A 23,770-nucleotide genomic window follows, 5' to 3' on the forward strand; every position below is an offset into this window, starting at 1 on the left:
AAGTTGCTGCTTTTTAATTATAAATGAGAACACCTTTGGTTTAAATGCACCCTCAGGATCTGTGTGTTTTTGCACGTGTGTGTGCAGGTCTCTGGTAAGCTGATTGATAAGGAGCGGACGCTGGAAGAGGAGATCCAGTTGAGAGAGAGGATACAGCTACAGTGTAAACAGGCTGAAAGGATGGTGGACGACCTCCAGATGGAGCTGCAGAGCACCAACCAGACCAAAGAGGACCTGGCCAAACAAGTCAAACAGGCTCAGGTACTGATTTAAATCATTCAGTCGCAAAAAAAAGTGCATTAATATAACGTAAAATCCATATGCAACTTCAAAGCACATAAAAAACACTTCTTGTGATGCCCCCCGTCTGGGTAGCAGTTAGCACACTGCTGCTATTAATAAAGCAAATATTACTTAGTCACATCCATGTTGGTTGTCACCTTTGCTTCTCCTCCTGGGATGAAATGTTACTGGGTTCAGCTTATTGTTGGTTTGTTTAATGTAAGAAAAATATGGAGTATTACCAGACTTCAACACAGAAATATATGTTTGTATCAACCTGTATGGGATTTTAGAGCGCTAACCAAGCCGAGCATTGAATCCTTGAGGTGAACTCTGCTCATTCCCATCTGTAGCTCAAACAGTATCCACAGAGTGTTTGCCTACGTGACCTAATGATTCAAACAGAGATGTCCACTTGAATTAATCAGTCATGCAAACCATCAGAGTGTTGGGGTTAATGAGGTATTAATTATGCAAATCCTGTTTAGCAATCAGCGTGCTAATTCCATAATCCCAAATATTCATCATGTCGCTATTTCTGAAGATACTTAATCTGTCCCGTTTCTCAATAACCTGAATGTGTTGTGCTGACGAGACAACAGACAGCTGACCTCAGATAAGAGGCTGCCTGAAAAATGTTTGGATGATGACATTTTTTTAACTCTTCTTCTTTCAGGAGAAGATGATCGACATGGAGAGCGACCTGGAGGAGCTGCATGACAGCGAGCAAAGATGGGCTGCCAAACACAAGAGAGCTATTGAACAGGTAAACACAGTGGGAACAGGAAGTCAGTTAACTGATATTATTTTGTCCTGTACAGGACTGTAAGAAGTCCAACATCCATTTTTTCCATCTGACTTCATTCAGCTGGATATTAAGATATTTGTGTGTTTACTGTCAGACCGAGCAGCTGCAGCTGAAGTTGCTCCAGGAGAAAGATCTGAACGACCATCTGGAAAGTGAGAAGGCCTCCATGGAGAGACAGGTACTGAGTGTGCTTCTTTTTTTTAGTCTACATGTAACACAATACCTCTCTCCAATGCTGTATTTCAATCTTATTAGACCTGTAAAGAACTAATAAAACACTTTAATAGTAATTTTTAAAAAAAACTAAAAAAAATTCAAAATAATAATAAAAAATAAAATAAATGGATCCCTTAAATTTAACTTACTGTTGAACTGCTTTGGACATTTTAAAGTGTACAAATCGACTTGTCAGTGTCCTCCAGTGGAAGAACAGTGTAATAGAAATGGTGTTGATAAACTGTTCTTTGGCATTTATTCTTTCTTGTCACTTATTGGCAGGTATTTCTGTGATAACCTAATGTAGACCCAAAATATTTGCCCTGTTTCCCAGTCACTTTCTAATGATGACACAGATGCAGAATTTCCAAGGGTTAGAGTTACAGTTTGAATATTGATGATAACTGTAAGTCAAAAATCTGGATTAAAAGGTTAGAAGAACAAAAACAAAGCGAGCAACAAGCTTGTAATATCTTATCTAATTAGTATGTCTCTCTGTCTATAGCTGCGTGAGATGCGTCTGGAGGTGGAGGAGCTTCAAAGCTCCAGAGTGCAGGAGGATGTCATCTCCAGGGCGGAAAGCAAAGTCAAAGAGCTGGAGAACATCCTGAGGACCGAGGAGAGGTCAGTCACATGGCTTTCAAACAAACCTCTGTTACAACTTCTCCAGCAGTGTATCAGTATGAAGGAGGATTAGGGCCGTGTTAAAGTATTAATAAATAAATCTTAGATTTTGAGAATAGTCTTACATCTACTGTCACCCCCAACATTGTTTGTACACACTTTGTCGCTTTTTATATTGTGTTACCCGACTTTCCAGTCCTAAAATTCAAGTATAATCTTGTATTATTTTGACTTCATTCTTGTAGATTTATGACTTTACTCTCGTAGATTTACGACTTAACTCTCGTAGGTTTATGACTTTACTCTCGTAGATTTACCACTTTACTCTCGTGGGTTTATGACTTTACTCTCGTAGGTTTATGACTTAACTCTCGTAGGTTTATGACTTTATTCTCATAGATTTACCACTTTATTCTCGTAGGTTTATGACTTTATTCTCGTAGATTTACCACTTTACTCTCGTAGGTTTATGACTTAACTCTCGTAGGTTTATGACTTTATTCTCATAGATTTACCACTTTATTCTCGTAGGTTTATGACTTTATTCTCGTAGATTTACCACTTTACTCTCGTGGGTTTATGACTTAACTCTCGTAGGTTTATGACTTTACTCTCGTAGGTTTATGACTTTATTCTCATAGATTTACCACTTTATTCTCGTAGGTTTATGACTTTATTCTCGTAGATTTACCACTTTACTCTCGTAGGTTTATGACTTAACTCTCATAGGTTTATGACTTAACTCTCGTAGGTTTATGACTTTATTCTCGTAGATTTACCACTTTACTCTCATAGGTTTATGACTTTACTCTCATAGGTTTATGACTTTATTCTCATAGGTTTATGACTTTACTCTCGTAGATTTACGACTTAACTCTCGTAGGTTTATGACTTAACTCTCGTAGGTTTATGACTTAACTCTCATAGGTTTATGACTTTACTCTCATAGGTTTGACTTTATTCTCGTAGATTTACGACTTTACTCTTGTAGGTTTATGACTTTACTCTCATAGGTTTACCACTTTATTCTCGTAGATTTACCACTTTATTATTGTAGGTTTACGACTTTATTTTCAAGTTTTAAGATTTTGTTCTTTAACATGGCCTTAATCCTTCTTCATAGTATCAGAAAGTGTATTTTGTCATAAGGTTCTTTTTTTAAAAAGAAAACTGAAAGACTAAAACATGTTCCTGAGACTTTGTTTGTATTCTAAGGTCACTCTCACACCTGTAGTTCAGCTTATTTAGTCTGGACCCAGTCGTACAGGCAGCTCATTTATTGAACAGCTTTGGTGATTGTATCGTTAGCTCTACAGGGACCCATGCGGAAAAATCACGCTCAGGTTATGTGCTGATTTATCTCCTCTGATGAGCTTAGGATTTAAAAACTTGATTAGGAATATTATTATTATTCACTGCACCTGGACCTCATGTGATTAATAGGCATGGACAGGTAGAAATGATACAAAAAAGAGGCCCCTTGCATCGTACTGTATTGGGAGGACAGTACCTGTGTGGTCCCTGCATCTCAGTTTTTAATCAGGAAAGGAAAGTTAACTATTATGTAACCATAACAATATAACCAAACATGCAGATACACAGGTATGTGCTAATGTGTTTGTGATGTGTTTAGGAACAAGTCTGTTTTGACAAACACCATCAGTAAACTGGAGAGGAGGATCAACGATCTGACCGATCAGATGGAGGAGGAGCACAGGATAGCTACTGAGCAGAAAGACCTGGTAACACTCTCACACGCACATGCACACGCACGCACACACACTACTAGGGTTGTCAGATACTAGAATTCCTAACTTCAATTTAATACCATGGAAACATTGACATTGGATACCACAAGGAAAAACTGACACAACATTGAGGGCACTGAAGTTTAGACTTTTATTAAATATAAATATAACAAGGCTATAACATGACAATGACTTTTCCTTTCTTGGTCAGTAGCAGAGAACAGCAGAATGACTGAAGTAAACGAACAACAACTACATTTTTACAATTACAAAAATAAAATTCTTCTTGGGGTAGTGAACACATTGTAAGGCCTCTGAGATTATCACACATACCAAAGGCAAGAAAGTGCAAGTAAAAAAAAAACAGAACTTCAAGACAAACCCAAATGGAGGTAATAACTATTTTTATAGGCTATAACAGTACTTGCAAATTATTATATTTAACCAGAGCAAATGAGATGAGAGATTAGACTTTCTTAGTATCCCTGAATTAATTTAGTTTTGCAGGGAGGCATTAACACACATGTCACAGCACTGAGGTCAGTGAACAGTAGCAGTCATCAGTCAAGGTCAAGTGCTGTCTATCCAAACTAAACGTGGCTCTCTGATTGGTCCTGCAGATCACTCAGAGGATGCGCTCTCTGAAGCGTCAGCTGAACGAGGCAGAGGAGGAGGCGAGCAGGAGGGAGGCACAGTACCGCCACACCCAGAGAGAGCTGGCAGAGGAGAGGGAGACGAACAGCCGGCTGCAGAGGCAGCTACTCGACCAGCACCTGCAAACAAAGTACGCACAAACACATGCACTCATATTTGTTGTGGAATTTCGTAGATTTTCTCTTGGTAGCACCTGCCACCCACTCTGAAATGTGTGTTTTCTGTAGCCATGCAGATTAGTTTCCACTACATTAAAGGCACAAATACATGTCAGGGTTCAACCCCTTTTTTTTTTACTTGCCCGGTCAGGCAAGTTGGTCAGAGATCTACTTGCCCAAAGACTGCAGTTATTTTTATGTTATGTAATCTCCATTCACACTGTATTAATTAATTAAAACAACATATGTCATGTATTGTAGCTTAATTCCTACACAAAAATGACAGTGTCAGGGCTTAAAGTGAAAAACTTGTCAATCATTCTCCGTCTATAATTTGGCGCCCTACTTGAGCCATGCCCACCTCTATTTATTTTTTACCCCTCTCTCCAGTTCTGCTGTATTAACACCGGGTTTAATATGTTTTGCTTCCATCTCTCTGCCCTGCTCTACTCTACTTCAACGCTACTTAGCTCTCTCTCTACTCTACCAGTAGACTACCACATCCACCCGTTGCACAAAACGCACACAGCAGTGTTTCCCCTAGGGTGGAGTTGTAGCAGCGGAGGTGAAGCACACGCATGAAAAATAATTTTCACATGCGTGAAACTTTTTTGTATGCTTGCAAAGCACAGCCTGCTGGGATGTTTCTATGTATCTACTGGCACCAGGAGGGCTCTTTAGGACTAAGTATACATAGTACATTTGTGCACAAAGGTGTCTCAAGATTTAGGAACAAACAATTTTATTGAATATAATAAAGTAAAAAGTCACTAGACATGCTACTGTTTTGTGCTATGACCTATTTAAGTGCTGGAAGTTGTTATTTACGTGACAACGCCTATGTCTGTGCATAACAGCAGTCTGTTGATAGTTATTTACACAGTGTCCATAACAGTAACTGTCAGCTGACAAACTGCACCGGGCTCGGGGTCAGGTTTGGTCAGGAAAATGCAGCCTGAGCCGCTCTAGCGTGCTCACCTGTGTGTGTGGCGGAACTCTGCCGTGTGCGATACAGAGAGCAAAGGAGAATTGTTAACGCGTGACCATGTAGAGACGCACATGACACCATAAATAGTATATTGTTATGTTATTATATGAAGCGGCCATTGCGCAAAATAATATCAATGGGGGCTGTGGGCAGGACATTGTTACACAGTGTGTGCCTGTGACTTCAGGCAGAGAGACCGCTGCATCAGAGCCAAAGGAGCACGTTTTAAAATGAGTTGTTAGTTTACGTGCCTGACCTTGAGTTTTACTTGCCCCGGGCAATCGTTATTGTTGAGCCCTGCATATACAGTCTTTCACAGTTTCAGTATTTTGATGGCACGATATCTCTCTAACAGGCGTAAGGAGACTCTGACCATCCGCCAGACTCTGGATAACCTGAAGCTGGACCTGAGTGTTGACGACGAAGACGAAGATTATCAGCTGCCACAAACAAACGTCTCCAAAGTCTGAACCCTCACACTCCACACACCATGCTACATCTCTACAATGATTTAGTGTGTGGTAGCATTTTCAAAACCTGCCACCACGTTATCACAGTAAGAGGCAGGAGACTAAATTCATTCTTCCAAAAAAGGGAAAGGATAAGCTGCATTTGACGAAACCCAAAAGTCCACTAGGATCCTTTATTTACCACTGCTGTGTTATGTGAAATCTCCTGGAGTTTGTCCTGGAAAGAACCATGTAATCAAGTACTAATAATATGTAATGTGTTGAATTATACTGTTTAAACTTGTACACCAATTTGAAATAATTGCATAATTAGCTTACCTCTTATTCAAAGGAAATGTTTCTTTACAGGAAACTTCTCAGTAAAATGTCAGGAAATTAGAGACCTGACATATTTATCGCCCTCCCCTGACGACTAGCAGGAATTACAACCATTTACAGTGAAGAGCGAAGCTCCTGGTGGGCTCACAGCCTCACTGTCAGTGTGAGACACAAAGATTAGCCTGTCAACAATAAAGTGAAATGCCTGTTTTCTGCTTTTCTATTACACAGAATATTTAACAGAATAATTGTCTACTTGTTTGCCAAAGGAACTAGGTGCAGAAAGATGCTGACAAACATAAAGGGAAAACTCACTAGTGGACAGTGAGGGGGAAAAGTGCCTTTAAAGAACTTTAAACAGCCTGAAATACATTTTGGAGTGTGGAAGCTTCAAGGTCTTTAAGTGAGTGCACTCTTATGACTCTGACAGGACTCATTTAGATTTGTTTTTTTTTTTAATTAATAGAAAGTTATCTGGTGGAGCTTTGCTGATTTTTCTTTCACACAGAGGGATTATCCATGTTAGAGGCTGTTGAGTTTAATATGTTTTACACATTCACCTGCAGTATTTGAACATATTTCATGGTGGTTGACACATAACTGCAGAGGAGGGATCTCCGGATGTGACACGCAGAAACGATTAAGAGATTATTTATATTGAACAATTTTTTTAATGTTGTTTTTATCATCTGAAGATTGCTAATTCTGTATTTGTAATTGTTTGTGGGGCAAAACGTATGATTTTAGAGAATGAAATGTATGATTTTTTTTTAAGTTCAGTTTCAGGTATTTTAGGGGTTTTGCTGCTGTATTAATGTAATGTACTGTGCCTTCCACTTACAGTATCTGTTTGTGAGATAAGATTTAAGGGGTAGGATTTTTAGTGTCAGTGAAGATGACCAAAAAAGCACACTTTACACTTGTTATCCAGATTGAATCAAACCACACAAAAAATTACTGAATATAGTTTCTATATCTTTAAAAGTGAATCAACTGAGAGGTTTCAACTATCAAAAGAAACATAAATGTCTAAATATAGTTTAGATCTAAGATGTGTGTTAATGCAGTAAGTGGAAGAGGCAAAAAAGAATAAAATAATAGATTGTGTTAAAAAATGTAAAAATGTGTAAAATGTTCTCTGTGTTCTTATTTTGGAGGGGATAACTATGTGAACAGGAAAACAAACAAGGCTGGGTTGTTAAATTCAAATCAGTAGAAAATGATTCAATATTAGTCCATTAATACTTTAATTTGACCCACTTCCTGCTTCTGATTGATTTGTGAGTAAACTGAACCCAGCCCTGTTCAAACAGTCCTTTGTATGTGTAAGGCTAATATTCAGATACTGTTTGGATTCTCTGTTATGTTTACATTTGTTGGTGTATTTTGCTTTTTTGGAAACAGGATCATACATTACATGAAAGAGTTTGATTTTTCAGCTGATGGGAATGTGTGCTACACATGACTAGTGTTTGTTTTTGTAGGTTTGTCATTCTCATGACAAAGGCAACGGTGTCTACGGATGTGTAAAAAGGAATAGATTTCATTGACTTATTTTTGTAACTGAACTTCACATTCTACTGGTTCTGCTGTTCTCAGGTATTTATTTTTCACATTGTCTGTTTGGTGAGAAGTTTCTTTGTACGAAATAAAAATAAATTCTTCTCCACTGTGAATTTTGGGTGTTGGTGTATTTCTTTATTATGTGCTGTGATATTTCAATGGGTTTTTTGTATTTATTTCTAGCATGCTTTACTATGATGATCATTTGGGACGACATACTATACTATGACTTTTTCATGATTTGGGACGACATACTATACTATGACTTTTTTTCATGATTTAGAAGGACACTATACTATGACTTTTTTTTTCATGATTTGGGATGACATACTATACTATGACTTTTTTCATGATTTAGAAGGACACTATACTATGACTTTTTTTTTCATGATTTGGGACGACATACTATACTATGACTTTTTTCATGATTTAGAACGACACTATACTATGACTTTTTTCATGATTTGGGACGACATACTATACTATGACTTTTTCATGATTTGGGACGACATACTATACTATGACTTTTTTTCATGATTTAGAACGACACACTATACTATGACTTTTTTTCATGATTTGGGACGACATACTATACTATGACTTTTTTTCATGATTTAGAACGACACACTATACTATGACTTTTTTTTCATGATTGGGACGACATACTATACTATGACTTTTTTTCATGATTTAGAACGACACACTATACTATGACTTTTTTTCATGATTTGGGACGACATACTATACTATGACTTTTTTTCATGATTTAGAACGACACACTATACTATGACTTTTTTCATGATTTGGGACGACATACTATACTATGACTGTTTTTTCATGATTTAGAAGGACACTATACTATGACTTTTTTTTCATGATTTGGGACGACATACTATACTATGACTTTTTTCATGATTTAGAACGACACTATACTATGACTTTTTTCATGATTTGGGACGACATACTATACTATGACTTTTTCATGATTTGGGACGACATACTATACTATGACTTTTTTCATGATTTAGAACGACACACTATACTATGACTTTTTCATGATTTGGGACGACATACTATACTATGACTTTTTTTCATGATTTAGAACGACACACTATACTATGACTTTTTTTTCATGATTGGGACGACATACTATACTATGACTTTTTTTCATGATTTGGGACGACATACTATACTATGACTTTTTTCATGATTTAGAACGACACACTATACTATGACTTTTTTTCATGATTTGGGACGACATACTATACTATGACTTTTTTCATGATTTAGAACGACATACTATACTATGACTTTTTTTCATGATTTGGGACGACATACTATACTATGACTTTTTTCATGATTTGGGACGACATACTATACTATGACTTTTTTCATGATTTAGAACGACACACTATACTATGACTTTTTTTCATGATTTGGGATGACATACTATACTAGGACTTTTTTTCATGATTTGGGATCACATACTATACTAGGACTTTTTTTCATGATTTGGGACGACATACTATACTATGACTTTTTTTCATGATTTAGAACGACACACTATACTATGACTTTTTTTCATGATTTGGGACGACATACTATACTATGACTTTTTTCATGATTTGGGACGACATACTATACTATGACTTTTTTCATGATTTAGAACGACACACTATACTATGACTTTTTTTCATGATTTGGAATCACATACTATACTATGACTTTTTTTCATGATTTAGAACGACACACTATACTATGACTTTTTTTCATGATTTGGGACGACATACTATACTATGACTTTTTTCATGATTTAGAACGACACACTATACTATGACTTTTTTTCATGATTTGGGATGACATACTATACTAGGACTTTTTTTCATGATTTGGGATCACATACTATACTATGACTGTTTTCATGATTTGGGACGACATACTATACTATGACTTTTTTCATGATTTAGAACGACACACTATACTATGACTTTTTTTCATGATTTGGGACGACATTCTATACTAGGACTTTTTTTCATGATTTGGGATCACATACTAGACTATGACTTTTTTCATGATTTAGAACGACACACTATACTAGGACTTTTTTTCATGATTTGGGATGACATACTATACTAGGACTTTTTTTTCATGATTTGGGATCACATACTATACTATGACTGTTTTCATGATTTGGGACGACATACTATACTAGGACTTTTTTCATGATTTAGAACGACACACTATACTAGGACTTTTTTTCATGATTTGGGATGACATACTATACTAGGACTTTTTTTTTCATGATTTGGGATCACATACTATACTATGACTGTTTTCATGATTTGGGACGACATACTATACTATGACTTTTTTCATGATTTAGAACGACATACTATACTATGACTTTTTTCATGATTTAGAACGACACACTATACTATGACTTTTTTTCATGATTTGGGACGACATACTATACTATGACTTTTTTCATGATTTGGGACGACATACTATACTATGACTTTTTTCATGATTTAGAACGACACACTATACTATGACTTTTTTTCATGATTTGGGATGACATACTATACTAGGACTTTTTTTCATGATTTGGGATCACATACTATACTAGGACTTTTTTTCATGATTTGGGACGACATACTATACTATGACTTTTTTTCATGATTTAGAACGACACACTATACTATGACTTTTTTTCATGATTTGGGACGACATACTATACTAGGACTTTTTTTCATGATTTGGGATCACATACTATACTAGGACTTTTTTTCATGATTTGGGACGACATACTATACTATGACTTTTTTCATGATTTAGAACGACACACTATACTATGACTTTTTTTCATGATTTGGAATCACATACTATACTATGACTTTTTTTCATGATTTAGAACGACACACTATACTATGACTTTTTTTCATGATTTGGGACGACATACTATACTAGGACTTTTTTTCATGATTTGGGATCACATACTAGACTATGACTTTTTTCATGATTTAGAACGACACACTATACTAGGACTTTTTTTCATGATTTGGGATGACATACTATACTAGGACTTTTTTTTCATGATTTGGGATCACATACTATACTATGACTGTTTTCATGATTTGGGACGACATACTATACTATGACTTTTTTCATGATTTAGAACGACACACTATACTATGACTTTTTTTCATGATTTGGGATGACATACTATACTAGGACTTTTTTTCATGATTTGGGATCACATACTATACTATGACTGTTTTCATGATTTGGGACGACATACTATACTATGACTTTTTTCATGATTTAGAACGACATACTATACTATGACTTTTTTCATGATTTAGAACGACACACTATACTATGACTTTTTTTCATGATTTGGGACGACATACTATACTATGACTTTTTTCATGATTTAGAACGACACACTATACTATGACTTTTTTTCATGATTTGGGATGACATACTATACTAGGACTTTTTTTCATGATTTGGGATCACATACTATACTATGACTTTTTTTCATGATTTGGGACGACATACTATACTAGGACTTTTTTTCATGATTTAGAACGACACACTATACTATGACTTTTTTCATGATTTGGGACGACATACTATACTAGGACTTTTTTTCATGATTTGGGATCACATACTATACTAGGACTTTTTTTCATGATTTGGGACGACATACTATACTATGACTTTTTTCATGATTTAGAACGACACACTATACTATGACTTTTTTTCATGATTTGGAATCACATACTATACTATGACTTTTTTTCATGATTTAGATGACACACTATACTATGACTTTTGTCATGATTTTTGATGACATACTATACTAGGACTTTTTTTCATGATTTGGGATCACATACTATACTAGGACTTTTTTTCATGATTTGGGATCACATAGTATACTATGACTGTTTTCATGATTTGGGACGACATACTATACTATGACTTTTTTCATGATTTAGAACGACACACTATACTATGACTTTTTTTCATGATTTGGGACGACATTCTATACTAGGACTTTTTTTCATGATTTGGGATCACATACTATACTATGACTTTTTTCATGATTTAGAACGACACACTATACTAGGACTTTTTTTCATGATTTGGGATGACATACTATACTAGGACTTTTTTTTCATGATTTGGGATCACATACTATACTATGACTGTTTTCATGATTTGGGACGACATACTATACTAGGACTTTTTTTTTCATGATTTGGGATCACATACTATACTATGACTGTTTTCATGATTTGGGACGACATACTATACTATGACTTTTTTCATGATTTAGAACGACACACTATACTATGACTTTTTTTCATGATTTGGGATGACATACTATACTAGGACTTTTTTTCATGATTTGGGATGACATACTATACTAGGACTTTTTTTCATGATTTGGGATCACATACTATACTATGACTATTTTCATGATTTGGGACGACATACTATACTATGACTTTTTTCATGATTTGGGACGACACACTATACTATGACTTTTTTTCATGATTTGGGACGACATACTATACTAGGACTTTTTTTCATGATTTGGGATCACATACTATATGACTTTTTTTCATGATTTGGGACGACATACTATACTATGACTTTTTTCATGATTTAGAACGACACACTATACTATGACTTTTTTTCATGATTTGGGATCACATACTATACTAGGACTTTTTTTCATGATTTGGGATGACATACTATACTATGACTTTTTTCATGATTTAGAACGACACACTATACTATGACTTTTTTTCATGATTTGGGATCACATACTATACTAGGACTTTTTTTCATGATTTGGGATCACATACTATACTAGGACTTTTTTTTCATGATTTGGGATCACATACTATACTATGACTGTTTTCATGATTTGGGACGACATACTATACTATGACTTTTTTCATGATTTAGAACGACACACTATACTATGACTTTTTTTCATGATTTGGGACGACATACTATACTAGGACTTTTTTTCATGATTTGGGATCACATACTATATGACTTTTTTTCATGATTTGGGACGACATACTATACTATGACTTTTTTCATGATTTAGAATGACACACTATACTATGACTTTTTTTCATGATTTGGGACGACATACTATACTATGACTTTTTTTCATGATTTGGGACGACACACTATACTAGGACTTTTTTTCATGATTTGGGACGACATACTATACTAGGACTTTTTTTTCATGATTTGGGATCACATACTATATGACTTTTTTTCATGATTTGGGACGACATACTATACTATGACTTTTTTCATGATTTAGAATGACACACTATACTATGACTTTTTTTCATGATTTGGGACAACATACTATACTAGGACTTTTTTTCATGATTTGGGACGACATACTATACTAGGACTTTTTTTCATGATTTGGGACGACATACTATACTATGACTTTTTTTCATGATTTGAGACGACATACTATACTATGACTTTTTTCATGATTTAGAACGACACACTATACTATGACTTTTTTTCATGATTTGGGACGACATACTATACTAGGACTTTTTTTCATGATTTGGGACAACATACTATACTGTGACGCTTTTTTCATGGGTTTTGATAACATACTATACTATGACTTTTTCATCACATTTTTTATGTCATCATTTACACTGACTTTTTTTAATCATACTTTTATTTCTTAATATGCTATGACTTAACATGGTTATCATGGCATACTATAATATGGTTTTTTGTCATTGTGTTCCTAACCCTTTTTTATTTCTATTTTTATGGCATACTATGACTGATTTTTTTGGCAAATTTTTTATGCCACACTATACTATGACTTTTTTTTAATCATTTATATTTCCCAAAGTATTATGGAGTGGACTGATGTACATTAAGTAAGATTACCTTTGTGGCAGAGGGTTCAAAAATGTCTACACGAAGATCCACTCAAGGTCCATTAGTTTCCTCGTGAGGGTGCACACGTGAGGATTCATACCTCCACGCTGCTTCTTTGCCTTGGAACCTTTCTCTGGATTAATGCCCACAAAGCATCTGAAAAAAAATTTAAAAAACAAAAACAAAAAAACAGTACATTAGGTTCACATGTTTGCTTGTGTGTGATAGTGACTATACCATTTAAGTCAGGCATGACCAAAGTCTAACCAGAGGGCCAATATTAGCCCATGGGCTAATATTTTAAATAGATTTTAAAAAGCCTGTGGGTTTGCTATTCAAAATTGTTACATGCCAGGCAGGGGCAAAGTGCAGTTGTGTTTGTGTCTGTTTTTCCCTCCTGGTCTTCTCTCTCTCTCCTCCTCTCTGCTTTCCAGGTGCTATCAACCTGATTGGCCTACACCTGTAGAGTGTGGGTGCTTGCAGACTGGCCAATCACATCCAGAGCTCTTGCATAAAAGGACCATGCCTGCAGTGATCACTCTCTTCTCTTCTCTTCTCAAACCTCATTCTTGTGGAGTAAGGTTTGTGGACATAGGTAAGACGGGGTACCCTTTACATTTCTTCATTCATGTAGGTATCCATTGTTGTAAAACACTAGGTTTTAGGGTTGGTGCCACCTCTGTATTTATTTTTGGTTAAGCTTCTTTTTTAGATAAGAGAGTCAGGTTTTTGTTTGAGTTTTATTTAAAGTTCAGACTCAGTTTAGGTCCAGTTTTATTGTAACTCTTTCTGTTTATTTGGCACAACCACCATGTCCCACCCTCCTCCACAACTGTGATCTTTTGTTAGTAGATTTAATTATCCAATAAACCATTTTCTTTGTGTATACACCCGCTCTGACTCCATCTTATTTTTTGATTGTTGTGTTGATGTCTCCTTTCTATCTTGCCATCAAGGGAGACGTAACAAAAATATACAAAACATAATACAGGTTATTCAAGCAAGTTAAATTTGCATTTTTTTTCCATTCGCCTTACAGTGGCAACACTATCATACAGTTTGTAGACATGCACCAAGTAGGAACTACATACAAGGAGCTAATGTATTTTCATAAACAGATGGTGAATAAGCAAATGACTGGTTAACCAGCAGCAGTCATTTCCTGCTAGGTACTAGACATGGCCACAGCAAAGAAACATTAGGTCGACAGCGAGGGCCACCACTTTCAGGGCCGGTGGAAAAGTTGCATTTTTTTTTTTCACTGAAAAATGAAATGGTTTGCGTTTGTCTCACTTGTATGTGTGTGAACCCATATCATGGAAGAAGCACTTGGCCCCTAGGTATTTTCCCATTAGAAAGTTTGGACACCCCTGGTTTAAGTGATGTCGCTGTAAAATTGTGGCACACAAGTGTATTACTGTATCAGTTTTTCATTCATTTAGTTGAACAGTTACTAAGAGTTGACTTGGGTAAAATCTGGCAACTATAAGAATAAGAACTATGACTTTTAGTTGACTGTGATTTACTTTGTCAAAGACAGCCCTCGCACATCTTCTGAAACATCATTTAGTAAATACCATCAATAACATATTACCCAGGAAAATCTAAGTGTATTGTGGTCTTAAAAACATAGATCCCGTCAAAGCCTACAAGCACTTTGTGTCTTGCTGCATTTTACGGTACCTTTGGATGAACTCGAGGGTGCACGAGGCCTCCTCGGGATACTGCAGGTTGAAGTTATAGTAACTAACGAAGAGAGCAGCGATCCCATTGACAAAGTTAACTTGTGGTCCCATGACCACTTGGCCTTCGATTGAAAGCATCCAGGCCCTTGGCTTCATCACCTCACCTGAGACAAACATAATAATGATTCAGCTGGTTTTCTTTCCTGTTGCAGTGTTTTGGGGCAAAGTGGTTTCATATTATCCCAATATATCAACACAGGATTTCTTTTACATCAGGTTAATATAAGAGGGATTGTCTCTTTTTTTGATGGTACCAAAAGTGACAAAATGTGATTTTAAAATCCTGTGCTATACCATATTACTCTGATACTAAGCCAAGCTTGCTTCCGTACTTTATTAGGGTTTAAACTATTTCCCCAGTAAGTACTGTAATGACTGGGGGAAAATATAAACTAACACAAACATCATGAAAGAAAAAGGAAGACATGCCTTTAAAATACCTGATACAATCAACCGAGGGGTGCTGGGTAAGTTGAGGGTCCCCTGGATATCAGCAGCTGTGGCTGACGGCTGGAAAATAAGAGTTCAAGCATACATTCAATTATTTCTTTGACTTAAAAAGTGGCCAGAAAGCATCTAATTAATTGAACATATAACTGTTATGCTAAATAGTCCTTACTGACGGCTTGTTAAACTAGAAAGTTCTGTGCTTATTTCACAAAATGTCCTCATTTCAAATCGGAAATCTTAGTAAGAGTGCTGCAGGGATCACATTGTTTTGTGGGCTAACGCGAAAGTTAGCATTGATCTGGTTCCCTTGTCAAAAAGACCATAGGATTTTGAATGACTGCAGAAAATAAGAGTTTATGATGTTTACAAGTTTTGTTCAGCAAGATAATCTTGCAAATTATGATTTTTGAAGCGTGAATGCAATCACCAGAAGTAAAAGCTAACATTAGGCTATAAACAAACCCTACGGTTGCAGGACTAACATCAACACCATGACATTCTGTAGTTTCATTAAGCCATGAAGCAATCGCCTATTTTAAGACGTGTAAAAGCTTCAAAATATATTTTATGTCGTGGAACAAAATGTGAAAGTCTCTTAAGCTTGTGTTAACCACAGACCTTATTTCAGGCATCTAACCAAGAACCCATTCAAAAAAACATTACTGACTTCAAGACAAGGAAACTGGGAGTGGTAAAATGCTAACTCATTCCTGGGTTTAAGGACTCATTCCTGCAGCACTTTTAAAATACAATATTTCAATGCTATCATAAATATCACATTGTGTGTATAGAAAACAAAGTCTGCAAGTAAGCAATGGGGATAGAATTAGGCCCTGATCACACAGAAAGTCTTTTAGCAGCTGGAGGCACCGTTTTTTAATTGTGTTTAATGAGAATGAAGCTTTTTGCTCGCGTGTATTTGCGTTGCAATGCGCCTCATATTTCTGTTCTCTAAGCACCTGGCGTTTTTGCCAGAGCACTCTGAAAAAAAGCCTCACATCATCTCATTTTTTCCCATTGTCCAATTGGATGATTTGAGAGGCGGGCCTTCTGTGGTGGTCACGACAACAAGTTTTACAGTTGGTAAACAGTGGAGGAGAAACTGGTGGTAGCTGTTGCTGGACACTCAGAGCTATACGGCCCAACAATAGACAGCAGGTTGTCACACTGCCCCTGAGTCATCCTAAAATATGCCTGGAAACAGCCATCATGGAGGCAAAACTCCTGGACCAACTGGTGGTACTCCCCATGATCCACCCTCGTTATTAGGGTCTCATGTACCCACACAGATCTCTGTTTCCCTGTGCCCAACAAACTATTGACTGACAGCCTCTCACCCTCAACCACAGCTACAGCAAGTACCCTCTGCCTGAACATTTTAGGAACTAGACACTAATTACTGTCACGTAACTGAAATAAATAAACAATTGATAGATTACACTGGAAAGTTAGAATAAGGAGGTGAGTCCGTGGTTGCCTGGCAACAATAAAAAGGCACAGCTACAGCAAGCATATTTTCACCAGTGGGATTCAATTCACGTTCTGCAACCTGCAAAGCGCTTTCTGTGTGATCGCGGCCTTAGTCTGCAAGAGGCCCAGCATTTGAGAGTGAACCTACGTCAGCCTGAACGATGATTGCATCCCTTGCTTCTTTGAAGTAGGCCAGCAGCAGAAGTATAATGCACATGGCCTTGTCTTGACTTGTGTTTGGCTCATACTTAGCAAGGACCTCTTGAACTCCCGCGTTCTTGTTGAGTTTGAGGCAGAACTTTAGGATTAGATCGCCTTTTCGCTCTATGGCCTCTGGTAGCTTGGCGAGGATGGAGATGTCTGTCAGTTGAAGGAAATGGGAGAACATGCCCCTCTGAGTAAACAGATAAGGCCATTCTTTTTTTACATCCAATATGGCGGGTGGAGGGATCATGTTTAGGTATTGGCGAAGTATTGCGTACGTTTTTTCAAGCAACTTCACTGCCTTTTCTGTCCCGTCCATTCCTTCCTCTGAGTGGAGGGTCACCGTTTGCCTCCTCGTGTCCTCTAGTGTCACCTCCGTTTCACCTAGTGGGAGGTTTAAAGGTTCCCACCTCACACAGCCGTACTGGTCCACTGGGCCTCTTGATAGTTTTTCCCCCTGGGAGTTGGAACCTCTCTCTCTTCTCCGCCGTGCACATGTGCTGTTGCGGTTCTTGTACTCCACTCTTGCTTTTATTTGCATGAGGAGGGAGCTGCAGCCATCTCCCACAAACTCTCCATTTTGATCAACATCAGCGAAACTTCTCGGAAACTCTCTAATGATACCCCGAATTATATTATGGCAAACAGCTCTCGATGGATTGAGATCATGTTCACGCATCTGATCCACCACGACCTTTACCATCTGTCTTCTGTCTTGTGGCGATGGTCTTTTAAGACCAAGCACTGCTCTCCGGATCCCTGCTGGCATTCTGTCCCAGTCGACTCTGAAGTTGGTATGCCATGGTCTGCTGGGAAGAGCAGTTACAGACATTTCCTGCGTGCTTTGAATACTCAGGGTGAATGGGGAGTTTATGGAAAGGGGAAGGGAGGCAACAGTGTCTGAATTTGAGTTGACTGGGCTGTGTTCTGGGAGAAAAAAACACACACAGACATGAAATTAAACAAATAACACACATAATCACAGAGATAAGGGCAGACTAAATAGTAGGGGTGGGAATCACTGGGGAACTCACGATTTAATTACACTTATTTCTATTCAATTATCAAATAATTCTTGATGTACCACAATTGTTTATTTAACATGTGAATTCTGATTATTTCTACCACAAAGTATAATTGTTACACTTTGTGTTTAAAATGTCAGTCAATAGGATTTATTCTGGTTAAAGTTGGAAGGGCTAAAAATTAACATACAGTGCGAGAAAAAAAACATTAATAACACAGAAACCTGCTCTAACTGTTAAATTATGTGCACTGATGCAGAACTGGAAGAAGGCAGGGCCATGATTTTAGTGATAATTATTTCTTCCACCCCTACTTACTAGTGAAAATAAATATATAAACCAATACATTTCATTTTTACTTTTTCAGAACCAAATAGAGTTTAGACATATGTAGCCTGTGTTATTTTAGAGCTTCCCTTTGTTTAAACGCAAGAAAAAAATTCAAATAAATTGAATTTGATCCATCTTTATATCAAGAATGCAGTGTTTCATTAATGTGCACATATTCACATAATGTATCATACAGACCAATTCATTTTAATGTGTCTAATCTGTTGGTTTCAGTCATATATAATGTGTATATAATATTTTATTCAAATCATGACCCAAAGTATTCAAAATCTAATTGTGAGAGTCATGCAAATACCCAACCCTACTCAACAGCACTGTTGTGTAGGGACCTTTAACTAGCCTTTTAAATTTCTGAAGGACAAGTACAAAGGCAGAGGGAAAGCACTGGTGACTATAGATACTAGGGCTGGGTATCTGCACTGAGTTCTTAAATCAATCGATTCGATTTCAATTCACAAGGTCCTGATTCAATATCAATTGGATTGGGGATATTTCAATTACAATAAAAAAAAGAATAAGTTGAGAACAGGATTTTATAACTAAATGTTCTTTCTTAAGCAGCAACAGTAATATTAAAACAGCAATGTCACACTATCAACACTATCTCACTGGAAACAAATCTAAAATGTCAATAAAGTAAATCATATTCCTGACATCACAACACTGAGTGAAGTTTAGAAAGAATAAAGAATCAGTCATGTTCTTCCCTCTCAGATAACTGGTCAGCAATCTTCAGAATTCTCTCACAGGCACTGTCCATAAATTTGCAACCTAACGCCTACTCTGCCATCTTCGGCATAGTGCCAGCTGACCAGCAGATTATCAATAAACATAAGGACATTATAGCATTTACAACTCTACTTGCACGCAGAAGGATTTTGTTACATTGGAAATCCCCCAAACCACCCAGCACCTCCTTATGGATGAATGACCTTATGCTTCATTTAAGCCTAGAAAAGATCAAATATACACTTAGAGGGTCGAGAGACCTCTTCTAGTCCACCTGGAACCCAGTAATGTCTTTTATTAACAAACTTCCAACCCTCCCCGACAACTCATAAATTCATGATTACTAGATCCTGAGGGATGTTGCATGATGTCGCACAGCAAACGCAGCCTCCTCATTTATTCTCAAGCTTTATTTTCGAACTAGCTACCTCCACTTTATCTTTCCTTTTTTCTTTGTTTAACTATTCATATCTGTTGAATGATATCTTAATCCATCAATATCATAACTTTTATGTATTCATTTAGTTACTTATTTTATTTCCTTAGATTGGGATGCACTGGATGTTTTAGGGTGGGTGGGTGTGGGGGGGGGTTATATTTGTTCTGTGAAAAATCAAAAAATATTATCTTTTTGTATAACTGTCTACATATGCCTTGCTCTCAATAAAAATATTGTTCAAAAAAAAAAAAGAATCAGTCACTAACAGTCCTCCTGTCCTCTCTGCTTCTCCCTCTGCTGCTGAGGAGAGTCACCGCCTGGGAAATTTGAAGATACGAGCCAAACTGTGCTAAACCGTAAAAAGTAGGCTAACAGTTACAGATAAAAGATCCGGTAACATTGGAGTTTCTCAATACTACAGTCGTTAATGAATAAGCGTCAGGGCCCATTTACTACGGACAAAACTAAGAGGATTAAAGCTTCACAAATCCGTGGGGGAAAAACTTATATTAAAAGATTGATCTCAGATTTTAAAAATCGATATTGGGTCATTCATATGAAGATCAATTTGAATTGGATGAATCGATTATTTTAACCCATAGAGATATAATGAAGTGGTTTCACACACACATGGATTACGTCTAGTCCCAGATTAAGGATCAGTTAAATAGTCCAGTCCAGTTTGGGGATGTAAAAGGAAGAAATGAGAATGAATTCGAGCTCTGTTTTCTAATCTAAATAAACATCTACAGATAATTTATTACCCTGTTCGTTATCATTCTGTTTCACCTTTATGCTTCCAGTCGTTCACAAGTTTTCGGCGCTGGAGTGGTGTGAGGTACTTCTCAAGATCATTCTCTTGGAGAAACTGCATGTCATTTTTACTCTCAATGCCAAGTTCCTCTAAGCCCTCCAGCAGAGATGTCAACGTCTCATCGGTGAGGAATGGAAAAGATGATAAGACTGCATCTTGAATTTCCTGCCAATTCATTCTCTAAAAAAAAAAAAAAAAAGGAACAATAATCATACACTTGTATGTCATATCTGTCAGAGACCTGAGAGACCTGCAGAGGATCACGGACAGTAAGGACGATATGTCGATAAGTACTGTCATTTGATATGATGATTTATTGTGACTTAGTTTACGTTTAAACATTTTTTTGATCAAACTTTTAGAGACAACACATATTGAAAAGGATATGATGTATTGGCTTCTTTATAAATGAAGACAAAGACAAGTATTTCCTGCTCCCCACGTCTAGGGCTGTCACAAATTAGTTAATCGAACAGTTTGATTAAAAAAAATTGTCTCCAGATTATTGCCATGAAGCTTCAAAATATTTTACTGGAAGCAATGCGCTCCAAACTCTGCTGGAAATACAAAAGAAACATTTAATTCAGAAGCACTGAGACTTAAAACTTTAGACTTTATTATAATTAATTCTCCCTTTTTTCATCATCCAATTAATCATCAGAATACTCAAAAGAATATTACATTATTAAATTAGTCAGTGACAGCCTTACTTTGCACCATCCTGGCTGAGATGTGCATAGGGCTGGGCGATATGACATCAAATTAATATCAGGGTTAATTTAACATTTTCTCTCGTTTACAATTAATAATTTTTGTTATTTTTGCCTGCACAGTTTACTGGGGTTTGTAGTGTAAAAATGTTCAACTATAAAAGCTGGGATATTTTTTTCCTTATGAATGAGTGCATAATCTATCTTACTGATTTTTAAAATAATTGAAGGAAACATAGACAGTGTCCCTCAACTGCACAGAGGTGTGCTTCTCTGAGACATAGTAAACAGAAACATGTTGAACAATCATCAATTTAATTTCTCAAATTTGAAGTTCTTCACAATTGTTCCCAAGCAAAACAAGCATTCCCTTCACTGTCACTTAATCAGCAGCCAGTGTATTTTTCTGACTCAAATTTTTAACTGGCCACAGATGCCCCAGTTCTGTTATTATGGTCATTCACATAAAACTCAGTCCATTTTTCTCTCTCTTGAATACATGGTGTCAACAGGTTGCCTGCACTTAAGTACACCTGGAGAAGCTGGTGTCTTTCTGCAAGCATTTTGCACAAATGGTTTAAGTTGAGCAATATAATGGCACACTGCTCAATGAATGTTCATGTTACATGTTCAGCGAATGCTAGTAAGCTAGCCATGCACTTGCTGGCTTGCTCCCAGCCCTAAGGTATACTAGCAATTATTTTAGATTGTAATTTTTCTACATTTTGTTACACAGAATTAAATGTTTGCAGTTGCATAACATAATGCTGATAATGGCTGTGCGTGTGCTGTTGATTTCCACACCAGAAAGGCTTTGTTAAATGTTTGTTCCACATGTTGTCATTGCAAGAAAACCTCATAATTCCGCTTTTGTGATTTGTCATATTTTGTTTGAGATAAAAACGTTTGTGTCTTTCACAGGAAAATAGAGTAAACTTATTGTTTTTCATTCCTAAATTGTTGATAAATTTGCATGACAGCCAAGGTAGTTTCATCTGAACACTGGGGGGGCGCATAAGAAACAGTGGACTGGGGGTCATCCACTAGAAAATTTCGAGCACCTGACACTCAGTTTCCTGCATTCTGGTTAATGGTATGCACAGATCTGTACCTTTTGTACATCATATTATGGTGTACATGTCTTATAAGTTCTGTGGTACTCCCATATAACACTACAAAGAATAAAGTATAAAGAGAGAACCAAAGTAAGAGCAAGTTACACTCACCGTTACATGGACTGCCTCCTCTTCCTCTTTAATCTCTGGAGGCTCTGGCTGCTCTTGGTCCACACTGAAGTTCCTCTCCCCAATACAGAGCTGTTGGTCAGTGACGACCTCCTCCTCCTTACAGACATGTTGCTGTGGGAGCTCTGTGGGGACTGAGATCAAAAATAGGATACTACTGTGGTTAAAGAAAGTACAGACATGACATCAAGTAAATACAGATATGTATTGAAACTATTATAATCCCTGGGTAGTTTACATACCTGTCGTTTGTAACGTCATTTCAGGTTTCCAACTTTCCAACAGTCTGCGCTGACGGTCGATCTCTTCTTCATACTCGACGATAGTTTTCTCAAAAACTCCGAATATTTCTTCAGCAGCAGCAGTTAGTCTCTCGATGATAAACCCTCTCAAATACTGAACTGAAGACATTGTTGTTTACTAACGAATATAATAATTTTCTGCGGTACGAGAAAAATGTCCTCCTCCAACTGACTACTTCACCATATTCGAACAGCGAACGCTATCGGCGCGTGTTTTGTTTACTTCCGGTGACGTCAGAATTTTAAGTTTCGGCAGCGGAAGTGAATTAGCCGTTCGGTTATTTTAAAGATTTAAAATAAATAAAAATATATTAGCAGAGGTGAAATGGCTTATTTAACACAGGTAAGTAAAACTAGCAATAACGTGTCAAATTAATGTCGTACAAATGTAATTTAAAATATGTAACTTGAAAGAACTCCTGCACAATGGCTCCCCCGTGAGGCCAAGGTGTGTCAATGGCATTTTTGTAGCTGCCAGTCAAAGTGGAGCTAATTATTATTATTATTATTAT

The 23,770-nt window shown here is 36.7% G+C and overlaps 2 protein-coding genes across 5 annotated transcripts in view; one reads left to right on the plus strand and one right to left on the minus strand.

Moving 5' to 3' along the window:
* LOC125905885 (cingulin-like protein 1) overlaps positions 1-7,933 on the plus strand; it is a 54,195-nt gene extending 46,262 nt beyond the window's left edge. For all 3 annotated transcript variants that reach the window (XM_049604167.1, XM_049604168.1, XM_049604169.1), the window contains 7 exons: positions 88-261; positions 959-1,048; positions 1,185-1,268; positions 1,812-1,930; positions 3,564-3,672; positions 4,299-4,462; positions 5,834-7,933. In XM_049604167.1, the coding sequence (XP_049460124.1) occupies positions 88-261; positions 959-1,048; positions 1,185-1,268; positions 1,812-1,930; positions 3,564-3,672; positions 4,299-4,462; positions 5,834-5,948 (855 nt within the window). In that variant the 3' untranslated portion in view covers positions 5,949-7,933. The remainder of the gene's footprint in view (positions 1-87; positions 262-958; positions 1,049-1,184; positions 1,269-1,811; positions 1,931-3,563; positions 3,673-4,298; positions 4,463-5,833) is intronic.
* si:dkey-15h8.17 (uncharacterized protein LOC100034454 homolog) lies at positions 4,316-23,459 on the minus strand. Of its 2 annotated transcripts, XM_049604170.1 has the most exons (8): positions 23,199-23,459; positions 22,939-23,090; positions 20,978-21,182; positions 17,589-18,571; positions 15,961-16,030; positions 15,459-15,624; positions 13,785-13,931; positions 4,316-4,451 (listed from the first exon to the last, which is right to left on the minus strand). In XM_049604170.1, the coding sequence occupies exons 1-7, from the start codon at positions 23,365-23,367 to the stop codon at positions 13,811-13,813; spliced, it is 1,866 nt and encodes a 621-aa protein (XP_049460127.1). In that variant the 5' UTR covers positions 23,368-23,459; the 3' UTR covers positions 4,316-4,451; positions 13,785-13,810. The 2 variants fall into 2 exon arrangements, with proteins under 2 accessions (XP_049460127.1, XP_049460128.1); XM_049604171.1 differs by lacking the exons at positions 4,316-4,451; positions 13,785-13,931 and having other exon boundaries at positions 15,541-15,624; positions 15,950-16,030.
* Positions 23,460-23,770: the final 311 nt, after the last annotated feature.

Source organism: Epinephelus fuscoguttatus, linkage group LG18 (genome assembly GCF_011397635.1).
Source record: "Epinephelus fuscoguttatus linkage group LG18, E.fuscoguttatus.final_Chr_v1".
NCBI classification, from domain to species: domain Eukaryota; kingdom Metazoa; phylum Chordata; class Actinopteri; order Perciformes; family Serranidae; genus Epinephelus; species Epinephelus fuscoguttatus.